Source organism: Chiloscyllium plagiosum, chromosome 35 (assembly GCF_004010195.1).
Source record: "Chiloscyllium plagiosum isolate BGI_BamShark_2017 chromosome 35, ASM401019v2, whole genome shotgun sequence".
Taxonomy (NCBI): domain Eukaryota; kingdom Metazoa; phylum Chordata; class Chondrichthyes; order Orectolobiformes; family Hemiscylliidae; genus Chiloscyllium; species Chiloscyllium plagiosum.
This window is the reverse complement of record NC_057744.1, coordinates 7,154,549-7,177,134: the sequence shown is the minus strand read 5'-3', so window position 1 is coordinate 7,177,134 and position 22,586 is coordinate 7,154,549. Positions and strand designations below refer to the sequence as shown.

Below are 22,586 nucleotides of genomic sequence, written 5' to 3'. Positions count from 1 at the left end.
AATTAGACTTGCTTAAATGCATCACCTCACATTTGTCTGGATTGAAAGCCATCTGCCACTTTTCCACCCGACTCTCCAGTCTATCTATATCCTCCTGTATTCTCTGATAGTCCCTTATGCTTTCTGCTACTCCACCAATCTTTGTGTCATCTGCAAACTTGCTGATCATACCAACTGTGCCCTCTTCTAGATCATTTATGTATATTACAAATAACAGTGGCCCCAATACTCACCCCTGTGGAACACCACTGGTCACCTTTCTCCATTTCGAGAAACTCCCTTCAACTACTACTCCCTGTCTCCTGTTGCTCAATCAGTTCTTTATCCACCTAACTAGAACTCCCTGCACACCCTGTGTCATTTTGTATTTATGATGGAATGAGTGAATGCTCGAGTTGGTGCTTGGGCTGCTTTGACCTGAATGGTGATGATCTTCTTGAGTGTTGTTCCAAGTGAGTGAAGAATATTCCACAACACTTCTGATGTACATAGCAGACAGGTTTTGGGTAGTTAATATGTAAAGGTCCAACAGGGATGCTGCAATGCTGGACCTAATTCGTTGGAATGAAGAAAGACAGGTGTTGGAGGTCAGGTAAGGGGAAGCATTATAGTGATAACATGGCATGATTTAACTTTGTAATGGGAAAGGAAAAAGATGGTCTGCAAGAAAATATTGGATTGAGGAAGGCCGATTATATTAAAATAAGGCAGGATCCGGCCAAAGTACATTACGAGAAACTACTTATGGGAAAATCTACAGCAGGACAAGGGCTAGTGGTACTGTCGCTTGACTGTTAATCCAGAGACCCAGATAATGTTCTGGAGACCCAGGTTCGAATCCCACCATGGTAGAGTGTGGAATTTGAATTCAATTAAAAAATCTGGAATTAAGAGTCTAAGATTGTTGGGAAAACGCATCTGGATCACTAATGTCCTTCCTTACCTGGTCTGGCCTACATGTGACTGCAGAGCTACAGCAATGTGGTTGACTATTAACTGCCCTCTGGGCAATTAGGGATGGGCAAAAAATGCTGCCTATCCAGCGACACCCTCATCCCGTAGATGAATAAAAACAAAGGGTTATTCAAAAAGGATTCAGGGAGAGTATAGGTCCAACATGTTCCCTCAAAGATGAAACTTAGGAGCAACAAATGTAGAGAACCCTGGATAGCAAGGAATATTCAGGATTGGATAAGAAGAGAAAGAAAGCTTTTAGCAGGCACAAAGGGAGCAAAACAACAGAGTCTCCAGTGGAGTACAGACAGTGCAGGGAAGAACTTAAGAAAGCAATTAAGAGAGCAAAAAGGGGACGTGTAAAAACACTGGCAGGTAAAACTAGGGAGAATCACAAGCTATGCTCTACGTATAATAAGGGCAAGAGGATAACCAGGGAAACAGCAACATCCACCAGGGATCCAGGGGGGAACGTGTGTATGGAGCCACAGCGCATTTAAAGAGTGTTAAACTAGTACTTCAGATCTGTCTCCAAGTGTGAACAGAAGGATTTATATGCAAAATTCAGATATAGGGACTTAGGCATTCTTCAGTAGATTGACATAGAGGTAAGGAGGTACTGAAGATTTATTCCACAACTTCTGACTTGCTCTTATAGCCACAGTATTTATATGGCTAGTTCAGGTCAGTTTCTGATTAAAGGTTACCCCAATGATGTTAATAGTAGGAGATTCAGTGACTACTATTGCCTTTACTGATCTATGCATTGAGTATAGGAGTTGGGAGATCATGTTTCAGCTGTACAGGATCGTGTTACGCCAATGGAATACTGCATTCAATTCTGGTCTCCCTGCTACAGAAAGGATGTTGTGAAACTTGAAAACGTTCAGAAAAGATTTTTAAGGATGTTGCCAGGGTTGGAGGGGTTGAGCTATCAGTAGAGGCTGAACAGGCTGGTGCTGTTTTTCCTGGAGCATCGGAGGCTGAGGGGTGACCTTATAGAGGTTTACAAAATTATGACGGGCATGGATAGGATAAATATGTAAAGTCTTTTCCCTGGGATGGGGGAGTCCAGAACTAGAGGGCATAGGTTTGGGGTGAGAGGGGAAAGATTTAAAAAGAACCAAGGGGCAATTTTTTCATGGAGAGGGTGGTGCATGTATGTAATGAGCTGCCAGAGGAAGTGGTGGAGGCTGGTACAATTACAACATTTAAAAGGCATATGGATGGGTACATGAATAGGAAGGGTTGAGAGGGTTATGGGCCAAATGCTGGCAAATGGGAATAGATTTATTTGGGATGTTAGATTAGATTACAGATTACATTACAGTGTGGAAACAGGCCCTTCGGCCCAACAAGTCCACACCGACCCGCCGAAGCGCAACCCACCCATACCCCTATATTTACCCATTACCTAACTCTACGGGCAATTTAACATGGTCAATTCACCTAACCTGCACATCTTTGGGATTGTGGGAGGAAACCGGAGCACCCGGAGGAAACCCACGCAGACACGGGGAGAATGTGCAAACTCCACACAGTCAGTCGCCTGAGGCGGGAATTGAACCCGGGTCTCGGGCGCTGTGAGGCAGCAGTGCTAACCACTGTGCCACCGTGCCGCCCACGCGGCATGTCTGATCAGCATGGAAGAATTAGACCAAAAGGTCTGTTTCCATGTTGTACATCTCTATGACTCTAAAAATTCAATGAGAAGCAGGACTCTTGCAAAATAAATAAGAATATTAACAAGTTCATTTTGTCCCATGTCATATGCAGTTCAGTTTCAGTAATTTTATTAAAACAGTGTTTTGAACAAAAGTCACTGTCAGGATAATAATAATTATTATTACCACAGAAAAGAAAGGTATAAACAGTCCCACTTTAGTTTTGTATGTTGCTGTCTATGACTGCTTCAGATAAATCTGAACACGTTTCTTTTGGAAACTAGGCTGTAAAATTACCTCAGTGAATGATAGTAACTTTTGTGGCACATTTCACAGTTCTCCAGGGTGTTTCTCATATGCTGTCTTTTAAAATAACGAAGTGAAATGAAGGACTTGCTTGTATATAATACCTTCCAAGACTACAGAATATCCCAAAATGCATCACTGCAGACCACCCTTTGAATGAAATCACTGTTATAATAGGAACACAGCGGTCAATTTGCAAAAGGCAAGCACACACAAACAGTAACATGAAAGTAACCAGTTGATCAGTTTTATTTTTGTGAGTTTGTTTGAAGGATTACAGCATATAACTGTTCCATGCCAATCTTTATACTCCAGACAAGCCATCTCCCATCCTTGCTCATCTAACTATATTAGCATAGCCTTCTTTTCCATTCTCTTTCGTGTTCATCCAGCTTGACTTTAAATGTATGAATGCTATTCAATTCAACTATTCCATGTGACAGTTTGTTCTACATTCCAGCTACTGATACTCTCAGGATGAATAAATTTCTACTGAATTCCCTAGTGGATTTATTCATGACTATGTTGTATTTATGGGTATCTAGTTTTGGTCACACTCAATTGAGGAAACATCTTTTCTATATCAATCAAGCATTAGTGGAAGCTGTGTAGCTTGCATGCCACAGAATGTCAGACACTTCAACAAATAGGAAAATAAAATATGCACCTGATAGATCAGACAAACTTTTGAATATTAATTTTAAAGCTATTATAGAATCATACAGTACAGAATGAGTCCAATGAGTTTGTATTGCCAAAAATATATTGTTACCTGTTTTAGTCCCACAGCTTTGAATGTTATGAAACTTCAAGTGCTCACCTAAGTACTTTTTAAAGGTTGTGAAGATTCCTGCCGCAATTACCCACCAAGGCAGTGCATTGAAGACCTCTATCAACCTTTGGATAGAAACGATTTTCCTCAAATTCCCACTAAACCTCCTGTATTTCACTTTAAAATTATCCCTCTTTCTGACCCTTCAAGCAAGAAAAACAACTGCTTTCTATTCACCACGTCCATGTCCCTCAATATTAATACATCTCTGTCAGGTTCTTCCTCAACCTTCTCTGCTCCAAATAAAACAACCAGCCTTCTTTCACAGCTGAAATGCTCCATCCCAGGCAATATCCTAGTAAATCTCCTTTGCACTCCCTCCAGTACAATCACATCCTTCCTGTAGTATAGGTAACCAGACTGCAAACAGTACTCCAGCTGTGGTCTAACCAGATGGTAGATCCATTGATTGTTCTCTAAATGTGAAGTGATTTCAATAAGCAAGCCTTTCAGCCAGACCCAAAGCACTAATAGCTTTTCAGTCATCAATAAAAATGGTTCTTTTCCATTCTAAAGAAACCACTTTTATTTCCTGAGGCTATCTTCTCTAGGAGTCAAAAAAGGTGCCTAGAGACTTGAATGTCTTATTTATCCATAATGACTAGGAAAAGTAGAATGCGAGAACCGAGTGGCCCATAAGCTTCATGTATCCTTTGAACCTTGATCAGTAAAAATGACCTAGTTGTTCATAGGTTTACAGTGAAGTGTTATTATAGACCTCAAATGATTGTCAGATAATGTGACCTGCAGGATGTATGAAGGGAAAGTTACATTAAAGGAAGGAATGGTTACCATTACCAAAGCTGTAGCATGTATTAAGGGTAACAAAATCTGCATCATTACATTTCATAGTAAGATTAGTACTTTGAAAAAGGTGGTTAGAATTCTTGCTACCTTGGAAATCTTTTTTTTCTCAATTTCAAAACTGACACATGCTCCAGAGGTTTCCTGGTTTATGCAAAAAAGTGGAACAACATTATTTCTATCCAAAAGCAAAAATATTGTGTGTACATTATATATTTAAAATTAAAAAGGAAAGAAAATGAAAATTCATGTCAAACCCTGGAATCAGGAAGCCTACAGCTACATTGTTTGCTGTAGTGATGCGGCATTCATTTTTGCAATTGCATAATGATTTATAATGATTTGGAATTCCGAATGTTAAGAGTTATAGCTAGTGCAAAAAGATGTTTTGCAGGAACACGGACTTCAATGAGGATAAGGCAGTAAAGATACTGTTGGCATTAAGGGTAGACATCTTGTCAAATAAAAGGAGCAAGCATTTAAACCCCATTCTAGGACTAGATTAATATAATGCAGAGTGAAATAAAGCATGTTTCTTTCTTTCTTCTTCTTTCATGTGGCTTTTGTTTCTTCAGGCAGTCTTCACTAGGAGTCAAAAGATGTACTAAGCTCTTGTCACAGTTTTAGTATCAAGTTCCCTAACCAGACCAATGTCCTGCTTAACAGCAACCATAACTTAAAGATGTTGCCTTGAAATTTGAGCTGAGCGAAAATGTAATTATGTGCTCCATGATTTGCTCAGGGTTTCAGGAGTTTCAGCCAGACAAGGTTTTCAGATACAACTTTCAGGTAGCCATATCAGCTATGTCCAGACGTACTCTAGTGAAGTGTGGGGAAAATTCAAACCTGAAATATTGAGACAATGGGTCAGGTATAGTGGGTCGAACAGTAGATTACTGCTACTCAACCTGGCTCAGGAGCCATCAAACAAATGTAGTAGTGTCTAATTCTGGGCAGTCATAAGAAACAGTTCTGCAATGTTGACATAGCTGGAGTTGCTTCCTTTGCCAGTGCATATTGAACTTTCTGATATCTGCAGGGAAAGACCTCTAAGAGAACATTATTGGCTGACAGTGAGCAAAGCATTCCCACTGATTCATGACCCCAAAACACGAAAATACACTCTGAACTTCTGTAGTACCAACAACACACTTCATACTCTACAAATGACTATCTCAACAACATACCTGGTTAATTGCAAACATCAATAACTTGGAAACTGATCCACCTAGTGAAGTTCCTTGTTGCAACCTTCCGCAGGAAGTCTGTACAATCCTTAACTGCTTGAGGGCTGGCCAACGAAGATGTGGCCAAATGCACCACAAATAGAACAGGAATAACCCAAGTCTGATCGTCGCTCATAAATTTAATTTTTGTTCCATTCTCGATACCATTACAACTTTCCCAGCACAGCAACTAAAAGACTGCTAAATGGATTGTCGATCTTGAAAACAAACTATGGCAGTTTCCCTAGGCAATAAAATAATAACATTTACAGATCCATAAACAGGTGTTCATGATGATGGTGCACATTTGTGAAGTTTGAAACTCATGTCCAAGTTAGGTATTAAAACAAGGTTGTGAAGAGTCTGGTAAAAGGTCATTAGCCTGACCTCTTAGCATCAATTGCAGTCGATAAACATTGTTAGAAGCCATCCAGTGAACTTAAGCCAAAAGAAAATTACCTAATGTTAATTGATGCACAAGGTAGGATATGGAACTTAATCCACAAATATGTCAGTATTATAATTTTATTTAATTAGAGTTTTGAATATGTTGAGTAATTAAGCACAGAGCTATATGCACTAAATTAATTCAGCATTGGGATTATTAACTTGGACTTACTGTCACACAAGTTTAAAATAAAACTAAATCGCTCCCAAAGGAATATTAAAGGTTCCAATTGGATTTGTGCACTGCATTAAAAGAAACAAATAAAGCACAAAAACATATTCCATTAACCCCACTCCATCCATTCTGATGTGAGGTTATGGACCTGAAATGCTAACAGTTTCCTTCTATGCAGATGCTACCTTACTGACTGGGTAATTCTAGCATTTTCAATTTTGTCTTGTTTCAGATTTTCAGCATCTGCACTATTTGCAATTGCCCTATATTCAGTGAGCCAGGATGAGTAGCCAGCCTCAAACTCCCTGATTGCCCAAGTATAACTATTGACTTGCCGTATGTAAAATGCAACAAGTCATCTTGCAGCCTGCTGTTCCTAGCACAATGCACTGGCTTGAGAAAAGGTGTGAAAACACAATGTGTTCTCATCTCTTCAGCATCCACGTTTTGTGTTCAGCAGTTCTTTCACTTGTTCTATGGCTTGTTCCTTGTTTTAAGAAAAGTTATTTTAAATGCAAAAATGTGAAACACAATGAACGTGAATGACAAAGAGAAACAAAGAAAAATTGCCCTAAAAATTAATTCACTCTTCTAATAACACTGACAAAACTTCGTAACTGTTCTTAAAATAACAGGAAGATTAAACTAATACAAAGAACCACCAATTGACCACCTTGCTTTGTAGTGCTTGTTAGTATTTACAAATATTTTTATCCCTTCCCAACAACAGAGAAGTGGTGTAGACTGCTCCCATTGGCAGGTGGCAATGTCACTTCCTGCAGAGTCGAACAGATGTTGGAAGGGCTTAACGCTTTTCTTCTGCTTGTGTGTGCTTACACCTTCTGCATTTTAAACAGATTTAATTGCATACCCATGCTTCAGTTTGGTGCACAATTAAATGTGGAATACGAAAGCATTGCAGTGAAATTAGGCCAGGATAGTAAGATATTCAAAAAGCTCATTTTAACCAGGCAACGAGATCAGTCCTCCTAGCTCTGAATATTTAAATTGTGCACATTCCCATAGGTACTGACTTTTTTTTACAACACGCACCCATAGAATATAAAAATCAACTTTAAATTAAGCATGCTTAAATTAAGTGAGCATATTTTCATAAAGCATTTTCCAATTAATTTGAAAGGTTCTTTGCAATTTAAGACACAGGTATTTGCAGCAGATAGCTTTCCCCATTATTCTTTTTTGGGAAACCTACCTGATATGACTCATATGGAGGAAAGGTTCGCAGGTGTTGCCTAGCCGACCAAATGGGCCACTTTCAAGTGCTAGCTAAAGTGTGGTGGAGCCCTTTCCCCACAATTGTGAGCTAGAACTGTCCTCAAACATCTTTTACATAAGTGATGTCGCTAAATAGTGACCAAAAGTGGAAATTCTGACTAATATTTCCCCATTTTTGCTGAGACCAATCATATTCTACCTCTCTATCTTATGTGAGGCAAGTGGCAAAAATATTTACATATGATATACACACACACTTCCTTTATGTGCTGTCAAAGCAAATACAGCAAATATTTATCTGAACTATGGTATCAATCATGTCATTCTGCGCATTTTTGACTTAGGCAAAAGTGAGGACTGCAGATGCTGGAGATTAGAGTCAAGATTAGAATGGTGCTGGAAAGGCACAGCAGGTCAGGCAGCATCCGAGGAGCAGGAAAATCAATGTTTTTGGCAGGAGCCCTTCATCAGGAATGCTCTTTCTCTTTCAAATCCTCCCTCATACCTGATGAAGGGCTCCTGCCGAAAACATTGATTTTCCTGCTCCTTGGATGCTGCCTGACCTGCTGTGCTTTTCCAGCACCACTCTAATCTTGACATTTTTAACTTAGTCTGCCTGAATATTCAGGCTGCTTTCAACAATGAGTAATTCTGATATAAGGTGTGTGATTTATATATATATTTTTATGTAACTTTAATTCTGAGTTTGGATTTTGAAACAGTGGCACATGGGTTTTCTGTGTATCTGAAGGTGTTTATGATTAACTTTTAAATATTTCTGTAGCTACTGTACTTTTTTTAAAAAAACACAATGTGAGGGAAAGACATTCTGGAGTGTACTGGTTTTTTTTTAAACATTGGAAGAATTTTACGAGCAAGCAAAATAACCAATTATGAATTAGGTTCCAGTTTAGATGTTCAGTTTTTTTTCTAATTAGGGGAAGCATACACTGCTGGAACAAAAAAGTTCATCTTAGTTTAAGTTTTGGACAGTTCTGCAGGGTCTTAGTTGAAGCTGGAAATGCAAAGCAGTTACTCCTCAGAAAAAGGAAAAGATAATTTAGCGTGATTAAAATATAAGTTACCTTAGTGTAACGACGATGTGGAGGTGCCAGTGTTAGACTGGGGGTGGACAAAGTTAAAAATCACACAACCCCAGGTTATAGTCTAACAGGTTTATATTTGAAAGTACAAGCTTTCGGAGCGCTGCTCCTTTGTCAGGTAGATACCTGATGAAGGAGCAGTGCTCTGAAAGTTTATACTTCCAAATAGACCTGTTGGACTATAACCTGGTGCTGTGTGACTTTAGTGTAAGGAGTTTAGTAGAATTGCCAGATTGGTTATTTGAAGATGAGAAAATTTAAGTTTAGTTATATGCAGGGCTCTGAAAGAGGCTATCAGATACTCTAGACTGAGTTGAAGCCACTGCTAAATTAAGCCCTATAAGTGTGATAGAGAAGGGAATTCTCTCTGGTGCAAGTGCTGTGAAGGCGTGTTTTTGGGTTTAATGGGATTACGCTTTAACATATATTTCAAAATCTTTAAACACATTTTATGTTTTGTTTATTCTATTAAACTTTAATTTGTTTTGCATAATAAATTTTGTTTTTATTACTAAAACCAAATCAGTAATATTGCATGCTTATGTTTTGGTGAGAGGCCACATTGTTGAAACAGAAAAAAACAAAATATGATCTATCAAGCCAGATTTCAGACTTGTCCACTATTAACAGCTGAAATCATAAACAGATTAATTTGTATCTTCATTAATTTAAGAAGTGGTTTGCTAAAATTTTGAATCCATCAATTAAGGAATTCATCACAGTATATAAGTCAGATGACAAATGTTAAGATTATTATATGAAGAAAACATCAAAAAGAGTTTAAACCTGCAAAGAATCAATGTATCAAGATTCTAAAACAGCAGTGGATGGTTTAGCGAACTGCAAACACAGCTTGATTCAGATCACATTACTGCCTTGTATTTCACTACCAGTCAGCTATAGGCTTTGGTGGCAAGTTGACAAGCTAGGCTTCTTTGTGCAAATATTTATCTGAACAATGCACTGGCCAGGACAGATCAAATGCTCTACAAAATAAAGGCTTCCCCTGACAACTACAAGAATGTCACTGAAGCTCATTTTTTGAACTTTAGACTGCTTCAGTTTTGATCAATGAGTTTTTTTAATATATAGAATATAACATATAGAATAAATGCCCTATAAAGCAACAAACATCTCCATTTTAAAAATAATTTGTCACCAAATCAGTGTTTCAATTTGTAACCACTGAACTACTGTTTTTCTGCTTGCATTTATCCCTGCAAAACCATTAGCTCAGGAGCTTGTTGTTTTAGTACATAGAGAATGGCAAGAATGAGAATAGTTGCTTGGGTGATGGCAACATGATGGAAGTTTTCCAAAAAAACTTGGAATTATAAAATAAACTTCCCTCAATCCAATTTTCACCCTTCCTTTCATGGATGTGCTGGCTCTTCACAGGGTTAACACCCCCATTGTTTCACTCAATCAACCATTCTTTGGCATGGGCATGCAAATGAATTGGCTGAGATCCAGGATTTGGCTAGTGTTAATATCCTTACTGCTATCTTAGTTTCTATTACAGTGCACTAAGCGATACAACCAGTTAATACCTTCATGATATAGATGTAATATTGCCATTTTACACATAAGATAACTTACAAAATTTGAATCACTTTCATCAAAGTCCTCCGATGCTTGCAGTCCCTTAAGTTGTTGACTGGGCTCAGAGTCCTGTGGACAAATAAAAATAGAATTAATTTTAAAATGTAAATGATAAGCAGCTATCATTTACTGTTGTTTTCATCCTTACAGGTGCTTTGAACAGATGATCAGTGGCAAATTAGATATCCTCAATTGCCTAATACATTAAAGTCAGGAGCTCCATTAAAGGCGTAGATTTGGTAGGATTTATCAAATAAAATTCTTCAAGGGTTTTGAAACTTTTTAAGGACATGATATAGATGTAAGTCTTTCACTTCATAACTCCTCCTTCATTTAAATAATTTGTCTCCTTTTGATGCCTGTTTTTCTCAGGCAGTAGCTTTTGACTATTGGGGTGTTTAATGAGCAACACTGCAGCTGTTGATATCAGTAATGCTTCCTGGTCCACAGAATGCTGCAAGGCAACTGTTATAAACTTAAATGCATTGGAAAACCTCACCTATCTGTTGGATTAGCCAGCAACAAAATCCAGTGTACTATTGGAAAAAGAGCATGCAGTTTAGAGGGCAAGAAGACCATAAGACGTAGGAGTAGAAACTGGCCACTCAGACCATCAGGTCTGCCCCACCATTCAATGAAAGCATGGCTGATCTAATAATCCTCAACTCCATCTTTCTGTCTTTTCCCGATCAGCCTCAATTCCTTTACTGCTTAAAAATCTCTCTATCTCAGCCTTGTCAAGGGACAAGAGAGAATACAGTCAGTTAGAAATGAAAAGTAAAAAGATGATCATGTTACTGGCGTTTTCTACAGCCAGCCAAATAGTAGAAGTGAGATACAGGAGCAAATCCACAAGGAAATCAGATATGCAAGCATCACTGAGGATCACAGAGCCATACCTAACTACAAATTGATGAGTTTAACACCAGTGGCAAGTTGGATTTAGAAATAATAATTCGGAAGTAAAAAGAAATTACAGGGGGTGTGGGGTACCATGAGATAATATTAAGAAAATAAATGAAGGGATGGAAAGGAATTCCTGAAATATGTTCAGGAGAATTTCCTCCACCTGTATGTCTTTTGTTAAGGAGATATTGCTGGACCCAGTGCTGGGGAATGAGGTGGGCCAAATGGTCTGTGGGGTAATACTTGGATAATTGGACTTTCTTTGTGACACTGTGGTGTGTCCGTATTCTTGGTCTGGGAGGGGGAGCAGATTCAAGCCACACCTGCTCTGAACAAGTTGATTAGAACAAATAAGTTAAATAAAATACTAAAGAGTGATCATTTCAATATATTTAAATGAATTAAGGAAATGAGCAAGATATAATCTAAAATATTATTTTGAAATTGGAGGGGGACTATTTTCAATAGGATGAGAGAAGATCTAGCTAGAGTAAAATGGACCTGAAGATTGGCAAGAAAAGCTATAACATCAACACTTTATATTATTGAAAGTGCTTTTAATATATAAAAATATCCTAAGGTGCTTCACAAAAGCATTTCAAAATAAAGTCTTACACTGAACCACATAAGGAGCATCTTCAAAGAAGGAAGTGAGAATAGTGTAACTTTTCAGGCAGAGAGTAAGCACATTTGAAAAAAAAAGGAAATACAGGAAAATCCAAGGCCAGAGTTCCTTACATCATGAGGGAGACTGATAAAACAAAAATAAAGATTGTGTATGTGAACCAGACCAAATACATGAGGTTGAGAGAGGAACAATGTTCAATCCAAGTTGCGAAGTGATGCATTTTGGCAGAAGGGCTGGGAAGCAGCAACTTCATGGCAGTTTTTTAAAAATGTTCAGGGATGGATGAGCCTGGGAGTTCATGTGTACAGAGCTTTCAAGGTGGCAGGATATATTGAAAATGTAGTTAGCAAAGGCTAATGGGGTCCTTGGCTTTAAAATTGAGATATTCAGTAAAGAAGCATGGAAAAAGTGCTGAAACTTTATAAAGTTCCAGTTAGATTATGGCTACAGTATTAAGTCTAGTTCTAACTGGAACAATTTAGGAAAGATATGAAGGTCCTGGGAGAGGGTGCAGAAGAGATTTACTAGAATGAGTCCTGGGGCTAGGGATTTAACCTGCATGAATAGATTGAATGTAGGAGTAGAAGTAGGCCATTCATGACCTGGAATTCACAGCCTGCAAGGATAGTGGAAATGAAGATGATTAATGCTTTCAAAAGGTATTTAGACAGGTACTTCTGGAAAATAGACATCCACGGCCATAGGGCTAGAGAACTGGACTGACTGGATTGCTCTACAGAAAACTGGCACGGACTTCACATGCCAAATGGACTCTTTCAGTGTCATTAGGGATCTATGATAAAAGTAAGTCATGTATATGGTGAGTGATTAGTCTGGACTTTCAATGCCTTGAACGGAAATGTGTAATTTTTTTTTAGCTTATCAATGAATTGAATTTTGTAATGCATTTTTGAATGTGCTCCCATTGATTGTCAGCACTATCTTTATTGGTTTTCTACTCTTGGTTGTAGTTATCCAACTGAGACACTTCTTGAAAAGAATTGAAGAGTTAAATTAACAATGAGCACATTAAATTATTTATAAACCAAGAACAAAGCATCCAATGAGGTATTTTCAAAATGATAAGCTAGGCTGTTGCTTATCATCTTGCAAGGTTTTCAGGTAATATTTGCCCTCTATTCTCAAACAAACCCCCACACCAATAAGCCTATTTGGAGGGATTTGCAGTAATGCTGTGTGTACTACAACAGGGATATAATGATACAATAAAGATGTGGTTCATCCAGGTCAAGTTACAGTACGTTGATATGCCTTGTATCCAGGCATCTGATAGCTGACCTGATACACATTACACTTCCACCAACTTCCCTTCTCTTCAAATACCTGACTGGACATCAAATTCGGTGGAAATTGGTAGCAATAGCAAAAGGGAAAATAATAGCACAAGTCTTTTTGGAATATAGTGAAGCTATATAAAAATACTGTGCACCTTATCCAGTATTTTACTTCTAGATGTTTAAAAATTGTTGATGAAACTAAAATATACAAATGAAGGAAAGTTCAATATTTTAGAACGTTTGTGCAATATAAGATAATTGTCATATTTCAAATTCAGTGGGAAAATTAACCATTATGTTTTGAGTTAAAACATATATCTAAGATTTAATAACATTCCCAATATTGTTGAGCAGAAATGCTCTGCATGTGTTCTCCTGGTTCTGAAGATCTACATGCTTATATACAGATGTAGCAAAATATATCCCCCCAGATCCCTGTTAAATTGTGAATACTGAAACATGAAGTTGCAGAACAATGTTGTTGGTCAGAAGGAAAATCTCTTACAAATTTTCAACAGTTTTTGATAAGTATATATAGGCAATAACAATAAATAGCCCTCCAGAGATCGAATATTAATCTCCTTTAAATTATATTTTTCTTTTTTAAAAAATGCAATTGACTAATTTACTGACAGAAATGGCAACTGTAGACTAATTAAATCTGAATGCAATTGATTTTTATAAATCTTATTTGAGGCTCAGCATTACTGTACGTCAAAAGCATGCAAAATAAATATAATGAAGACTAATAGTGTTGTCAGTTGTTAATTGCAGTTACTTGGCTGGAATTCTTGACAAATTAATTAGTTGAAAACAATTAAAAAAATACAATTTCAGTTTGAATCAGAATACATCAGACTCTCATCTATAATATTAGTTTTGGAAGCCATGTACAGAGCAGGTTAAAGCATACTGTGCATCAAAGATGATGAGGATGCTTAGTATCCTAGGAAACACAGCAAGGTTAACTGACTCAGTGCACAAACTCTAACTGGCGTGTTGAAGTTTAAAGAATGATTGGAAACAACTATTTTACAATTGGTAAAACAAATGGTCTGCATCTATATAATACCTTCCACAACCTTAAGACTTCCCAAAGTGCTTTATAGATAATGAGATGGTATTTTTATTAAAGTGCGGGTACTGTTGTGACAGAGAAAATGTGGCAACAAAGTTGCACACAGCAAGGGCCCACTAAAAAGCAATGTGATAATTAACTGATACTGTTTATGTGACCTTAATTAAATGTGACCTTAATTAAAGGATTGAATATTAGCAAGACACCAGGTAATCTCCTTTAAATAGTGTGCGTAGGAATGTTTACATATGCATCTGTGAGGGTAGACAAAACCTTGGGTATACATCTCACCTGAAATAGATATGGCAAAGGAGCAATCCCTCAAATGCTGCACTTATAGAGTCATACAGCACAGAAACAGACTCTTGGGGCCAACCAATCCATGCCGACCATAATCCTAACTAGCCCCATCTGCCTGCGCTTGGTCCATATCCCACTATTCCAATTCATGTTCAAAAGTCTGTCAAATGTTGTAACTGGACCTGCATCCACCACTTCCTCTGCAAGTTCATTCCACTCACTAACCACTCTGTGTAAAAAAAATTGCCCCCATGTCTTTTTAAAAATATTTCTACTCTCACCTTAAAAATATGTCCCCTAGTCTTGAAATCCTCCACTCTACGTAAAAAGAACTGCTATTCACCTTACCTATTCCCCTCATGATGCCTTAAACCTCTATTAAAGTCACAGCTTTTCTGTTGCATACCACTCAAGAAGCCTGCTGTTCCTCTCAGTCTGGAAGGCGTCCAGGAGACCCTCCAGCTTAGAGAGCTCACCCTTAATTGACCTGAAAACCCCTCAAACCTTAGGATGGATCTTGGAACTAGAAATAATCCAGACATATTCCCTAAGTGGTGGAATGCTGGAAATGCTTGGTTACAATTTCTGCTGTGTACCTCAGCAAATTGAATAAGCTTGAGTTAATTATAATTCACAGATAACCTCTATTTATCTGACAAGGTCAGAGTTGATAACTTGAACAATGGGTGACCCATCTCTAAAGCTTGTAAAAGAGCTAAAAGACCTACCCTTGCCTCATTAAAAAATTTAAATTGTTTATGTAGTTCCCATATGAAAGAAGCTAAAGACATCTGGAGAAAATAACAAGCATAGAGACAGGGCAATTATATCCATTAGACTTATTGATTATGCATGTGGGTCAAAGGGTTTGATTTTGAAAGAAAAAGACATTTAATATACAATTCTATTTGAACCATTCCAAAGCCTGTATATTGTCATGGAGATGGACTGTGGATGTGAGATGGTGCTTTTGTTAATTTAACTGGATTTTTCTCTCAGAAGACAGCTGTCTCTTTGGTCTGGTGCATTCATGGAGTTGAGGGAACAGTTGGAGATAAATACGAATTGATCTTGCACCTTAAATTCATGTAGCATTCAAAATTAAGTAAACAAATTGATAGCACATTTTGAAGTAAACATATGCAATCTGAAACCATGCCTGAGACATGATTGCAAGATGACAAAGATTGGGTCTTGAATTTGAGGGGCATACAACATTTAAGAAAATCAGGAGGCTAGGTAAAGGTGAAGGGGTAGCAATATTAATCAAGGATGGCACTTGTGCAACAGTTAAATATATCCTTGTTCAAAGATCAGGATACAACATTAGCATGGGTGGAGATGAAGAACATTAGGTAAAACAAGAAACTAATCCGACTCATCTCTAGGTTCCCCAACAGTAAACACAACAGGAGATAAAGAAATATTAGACACTCATGAGAAAGAGACAGCAATAAATCATGATGAATGGCTTTTGCCCGAAATGTCGATTTTCCTGCTCCTCGGATGCTGCCTGACCTGCACTCTAATTTAAACAAAAGCAATAAATCATGGGTGAATTTAATCTACATAAAAAGTGAATACAATCAGATTGGCTGAAGTAGCCTATGAGGAGTTCATAGAATGCTTTAGAGATAGCTTCTTGGAGCAGAATATTTTTGAACTGACTAGAGGGCAGCTTATATTAGACTTATTGTGCAATGTGACACTATTAATTGATTACCTCAGAGTTAAGGCAAACTTTGGTAATCGTGACCATAACATGATTGAATATATATCCAGTTTGAAAAGGAGCTACGATTTTAAACCTAAATAAGGGCAACTTTGTGGGCATGAAAACTGAGCTAGTTGAAGTGAACTGACATACAAGGCAAGGAGACAGATCCATAGAGGAACAATGGCAGACATTTTGAGGGGTTATTTCAGAATATTCAGAATAAGTACACTCTTACTACAAAGGAAAATTCTAAAGGGAGGACCCACTATCCCTGGTGAACTAACTTAGTTAAGGAAAACATAAAACTAAAGTATATAGCTGCATAAAGATCAAATTATTGATCAGAATATGAATGGCAGAAAATGACTAAAGGATTATCATTAAATAAAAGAAAAAGAGCATGAAAGGAAGCTAGCTAGGAATGTAAAAATAGATAGCAAGAGTATATACAGGTAATTATAAAGTAAAGAAGTAAAGAGAGAGACCCTCTGGGTAAAGGTCCTTGAGACAGAGAGAGAATGAGCAGTTAATAATTGATAGAATGGAAACAGCAGATAAATGTGCAAATATTTTGCTTTTGTGTACATTACAGAGGACAGGAAAGCTCTAAATCAGAAAGTGATGGGAGAAAGGAACTTAGCAAAATTACAATCATGAGAGAAGTGGCACTAAGTCTCAAATGGCATGTGAGCTGATATGTCTTCAGGTCCAGATGGATTTCATTCTAGAGTCTTAACAGACGTTGCTATTGATGATTAGAGGCATTAGTATTAATTTTCCAAAAGTTACGAGATTCAGAAAAGGTTCCATTTGACTTAAAAGTAGCAAATATAACCCCTCCACTCAAGAAGGGAGAGAGGCAGAAAACAGGAAGCCATAGCCCAGTTAGCTTAACGTCAATTATGGGGAAGATGCTAGACTTAATCATTAATGAGATTATAGCAGTGCAATTTGAAAAACATATGGTAATCTAGCTAGGTCAGTATGGTTAAACAGATTTCCCTTTGGTGAAAACAATTTAATCAAGTTATTTCAAGGAGTTATACAGACGATAAAGGGCAGCCTGTGGACATACTATATTTGGATTTCCAAAAGACACTTGATAAGGTGCTACAAAGATTAATGCAGAAAATAAAAGCTGATGCTGTAGGAGTTAGCATATTAGCATGGATTGAAGATGGACTAGCTGGCAGAAAACAGGAAGCATGCATTAATGCGTCTGTTTTTCTCTCACCACAGATGCTGCCAGACCTGTCAAGTTTCTCTAGCATTCTGTCTATGGTTATAAATAGATCTTTGTCTGACTGGCAGGATGTGACAAGCAGAGTCTCACTGTTCTTGGGCCTCAGCATATTATAAAAATTCAATGACTTTGTTGAGTTAGCAACAGCATGGTAGCTAAGTTTTTAAACAACACCAAGGTGATAGGAATAAGGCCATAAGACAATAAGAAATTTGAAAACGAGTCGGCTTCTCAGCCCTCAAGTTTGCTCTGCCATTAAATAGGATCATGGCTGATCCGACATTTCTCATATCCACTTTCCTGAATTTTTCCCATAACCCTCGATTAACATAAATCAAAGAACTGTGAGTGCTGGCAGCATCTGTGGAGAAAAAGTAGAGTTAACATTTTGAGTTTAGTGACACTTCTTCAGAAATAGGAATGCATATTTTGAAGACGACAAAATGGGGAGGTAATGGTCTGGTGGTATTATCGCTGGACTGTTAATCCAGAGACTCAGATAATGTTCTGGGGACCTGGGCTTGGATCCCACCATGACAGATGGTGGATGTTGAATTCAATTAAAAAAATACTGCAATTAAGAGTCCAATGATGACTATGGCAGTTATTAGAAAAAACCATTTGGTTCCCAAATGAACTTTAGGGAAAGAAACTGCCATCCTTACCTGGTCTGGCCTACACATGACTCCAGACCCACAGCAACATGGCTGACTCTTAACTGCCCTCTGGGATGAGCAATAAATGCTGGCCTAGCCAGTGACGCCTGCATCCCATGAGTTAATGAAAAAAAAAGTAAACTGCAGATGAATATATAGATAGGTTGAGTGCATCTGCAAAAACCTGAAAGATGGAGTAGAATGGGAGAAAACATGTTTGCTGGGAAAAATAAAAAAGTAGAGTATTGCCTAACAAAGAACAAATAAAGTTAGCATGCAGGTTCAACACATAAACAAGGCAACAAATGGAATGCTACCCTTTTATTACAAGAGGAATGGAAGTCAACACTAACAACAAAATGATTCAGTTATGTTGGCCACTGGTGAGGCCAAATCTCAAATACTGTATGTTGTTTTGGTTTCCTAGTTAAGTAAGGGTTTAAATGTATTGGAGGAGGTTCAGAGGGTGTTTACTAAATCGATAACTAGAATGAATGGATTGTTGGGCTGTCTAGACAAATTTCCATTAGAGTTTGGAAGAGTAAAAGTAACTTGAAAGAACATGAATGTCTTGACAGATGGAAATAGAAAGGACATTTCTTCTATGGACAGTCTAGAACAAGGGAGAATGGTTTTAAAATTAGGGACTGCCCTTTAGAGAGAGAGAACTTCTTTTTCTCTCAGAGGATTGTGTAACTTTGGAATTCTCTGTCTCAGAGGTCTGTGAGGCTGGGTCAATGGATATTTCTAAGATAGAGGTGGATAGATTCTAAACAGGAGAAACAAGGATTGTCAGGGATAGAAAGGGAACCATTTTTGAGGGGGAGAGGGAGCTGGGAAGTTTGTCAAACTGGAACCAAGAGGAAGAGATTTAGAAGATCCTCACAAAGTCTTGTTGCAGTGAGCAGAGTTAGCTTGGAAAGCAGTTGATTTTTGCTAATTGTCAGTATAGGGATTTGAGAAATCCACTGTCATGATGTCTTTGAAGAAATGTTGGTGGGTTGCTTAGCCAAAACCTGATAGAAAAATCCTCTTTTGCTTTTAATTCTTTCACAGGATGTGGGCATCACTGACTAGGTCTGCATTTAAAGCCCTCCCTAATTGCCTTTTAGAAAGTGGTGGTAAGCTGCCTTCATGATTTACTGTGGTTCATGTGGTATAGGTACACTAAGTTCCGTTGGGAGTTCCTGGAATTTGACTCAGCAACAGTGTAGGACCAGTAATATAGCTTTCAGTCAGGATGGAATGTGATTTAGATGGGACCTTGTAAGTTCCTATGTAAGTGTTCCTTGTAAGTGTTCCTATGCATCTGCTTTCCTTGCCTTTGTGACTGGTAGGTTGCAGATTTGGAAGGTGTTCATGAACAATTCTTGTTAAGTTGCTGGAGTGCATCTTGTAGAATGGTACATGCTGATGCCACTGTACATCTTTAAGCAGGCAGATGTGATGCCAATCAAATCTTGTATCAGGCCAGGTGAGGTTAACTTAACTACTGGGGAAGGGTAAACTAAATTCTGGAGAGAAAATACAACAGATTTGCAAAGCAAATATTTTATTTGAAAATTGTGTTTTATTCTAGCAAAACAAAACAAATTATTTTGGTAAGGGGAGTTATGATGAAGATTTTAAACATGGAAGGTTGGATTCTGGGTAATCCAAGATGAAGGACGGGAAAAATTTCTGGCTGTAAGAGCTGCTCCTTTTTTTGAGGTATTTTAGGTGTTGGAGGTGATTTCCTCGAATTCCAGGAGCAGCAATTACTGTTTTATATGCTGTTGCATTGTCTTGGAACTTCGGAAAAAAAAAGTCAAAACAACAGCAGTTTTAAAAGGGAGAAGAGCAGACAAAGGAAGCACATGGTGAGGACAGTGCAGGAGAGAGAGAGAGAGAGAGAAAACGAACGAACGAACGAACCTGCACAGTTACCGCCTTTGCTGTTTGAATTTGTGTATTTTTGGACATCAGAGTGCATCTGGGAAAAGTAACAATTCATAACTAATCTTGAAGGAACTGTTGGGCGAAGTTCACAGCACAGAATCAGATAAGTTAATTGTTGTTTTAAGTCTGTCCAAGAGAAAGGCTGTATCAGTGAGTACAGTGGGTTCTTTCTTGATTATATGTTTTTGGAGATAAGTCTCTTGATTAAACTTAAAATATAAGCTATAGCTATTAATTTAACCTGGGGCAGTGTTTGGAGAGGAATAAAACGGTGTTATTTTATGGGTCTGTAGATTGTGAAGGAGCAAAAATGGCCTTTGCAGATATGTGTACTTCTTGTCAGACGTGGGAGTTTAAAAAGTGTTTAAGGGTTACTGCAGATTATATCTGCCATAAAATGCTGTTGGATGCGAACCTTATCAGATCAAGTGGATCGGTTGAAGAGACAGATAGAAGCGATGAGGGATTTGCAATAGCAACAGTCTGTGATGAATGGCAGTTATAGGAAGGGGGAGAAGTCTCAGATACAGTCACATAGATGGGTTAACTCCAGGAAAGGTAGGAGAGGTAGGCAGCTAGTGCGGGAGTCTTTTGTGGATATACCCATTTCAAACAGGTATGCTGTTTTGGAAAATGTAGGGGGTGATGGATTCTCAGGGGAATGTAGCACAAACAGCCAAGTTTCTGGTATTGAGACTGGCTGTAATGCAAAGAGGGGTACGTCGGGTTCCAAGAGATCAATTGTGTTAGGGGATTCTCCAGTCTGAGGTACAAACGTTTCTGTGGCCAGCAGAGAAAAAGCAGAATGGTGTGTTGTTTCCCTGGTGCCAGGATCAAGTCTCAGAGAGGGTGCAGAATGTTCTCACGGGGGAGAGGGGACATTAGGAGGTCATTGTCCACATTAGAACCGATGACATAGGAAGGGAAAAGATTGAGATTCTGAAGGGAGATTACAGAAAGTTAGGCAGAAATTTAAAAAGAAGGTCCTCAAGGGTAGTAATATCTGGATTACTCCCAGTGCTACAAGCTAGTGAGGGCAGGATTAGGAGGATAGAGCAGATGAATGCATGGCTGAGGAGCTGATGTATGGGAGAAGGATTCACATTTTTGGATCATTGGAATCTCTTTTGGGTAGAAGTGACCGATACAAGAAGGACGGATTGCACCTAAATTAGAAGGGGACTAATATACTGGCAGGGAAATTTGCCACAACTGCTTGGGAGAATTTAAACTAGTAAGGTGGGGGGGTAGGACCCAGGGAGATAGTGAGGAAAGAGATCAATCTGAGACTGGTACAGTTGAGAACAGAAGTGAGTCAAACATTCAGGGCAGGCAGGGATAAGGTAGGACTAATAAATTAAACTGCATTTATTTCAATGCAAGGAGCCTAACAGGGAAGGCAGATGAACTCAGGGCATGGTTAGGAACATGGGACTGAGATATCACAGCAATTACAGAAACATGGCTCAGGGATGGGCAGGACTGGCAGCGTAATGTTCAAGGATACAAATGCGACAGGAAGGATAGAAAGGGAGGCAAGAGAGGAGGGGGAGTGGCATTTTCGATAAGGGAGAACATTACAGCTGTGCTGAGGGAGGATATTCCCGGAAATACATCCAGGAAAGTTATTTGGGTGGAACTGAGAAATAAGAAGGGGATGATCACCTTATTGGGATTGTATTGTAGACCCCCCAATAGTCAGAGAGAAATTGAGAAACAAACTTGTAAGGAGATCTCAGCTATCTGTAAGAATAATAGGGTATTATGGTAGCGGATTTTAACTTTCCAAACATCGACTGGGACTGCCACAGTGTTAAAGGTTTAGATGGAGAGGAATTTCTTAAGTGTGTACAAGACAATTTTCTGATTCAGTATGTGAATGTACCTACTAGAGAAGGTGCAAAACTTGACCTTCCTCTTGGGAAATAAAGGCAGGGCAGGTGACTGAGGTGTCAGTGGGGGAGCACTTTGGGGCCAGCGACCATAATTCTATTTGTTTTAAAATCGTGATGGAAAAGGATAGACCAGATCTAAAAGTTGAACTTCTAAATTGGAGAAAGGCCAATTTTGACAGTATTAGGCAAGAACTTTCGAAAGCTGATTGGAGGCAGGTAAAGAGATGGCTGGTAAATGGGAAGTTTTCAGAAATGAGATAACAAGAATCTAGAGAAAGTATATTCCTGTCAGGGTGAAAGGGACGGCTGGTAGGTACAGGGAATGCTGGATGACTAAAGAAATTGAGGGTTTGGTTAAGAAAAAGGAAGCATATTCAGATTTGGACAGGATAGATCGAGTGAATCCTTAGAAGAGTATAAAGGAAGTAGGAGTATATTTAAGAGGAAAATCAGGAGGGCAAAACAGGGACATGAGATAGCTTTGGCAAATAGAATTAAGGAGAATCCAAAGGGTTTTTACTAATATATTAAGGACAAAAGGGTAACTAGGGAGAGAATAGGGCGCCTCAAAGATCAGC

At 38.4% G+C, this 22,586-nt stretch overlaps 1 protein-coding gene across 1 annotated transcript in view; it reads right to left on the bottom strand.

Moving 5' to 3' along the window:
* LOC122540544 (centrosomal protein of 164 kDa-like) overlaps nucleotides 1-22,586 on the bottom strand; it is a 214,084-nt gene that overhangs the window by 77,040 nt on the left and 114,458 nt on the right. Inside the window, exon 11 of the mRNA XM_043676409.1 lies at nucleotides 10,347-10,418. Within this exon, the coding sequence (XP_043532344.1) occupies nucleotides 10,347-10,418 (72 nt within the window). The remainder of the gene's footprint in view (nucleotides 1-10,346; nucleotides 10,419-22,586) is intronic.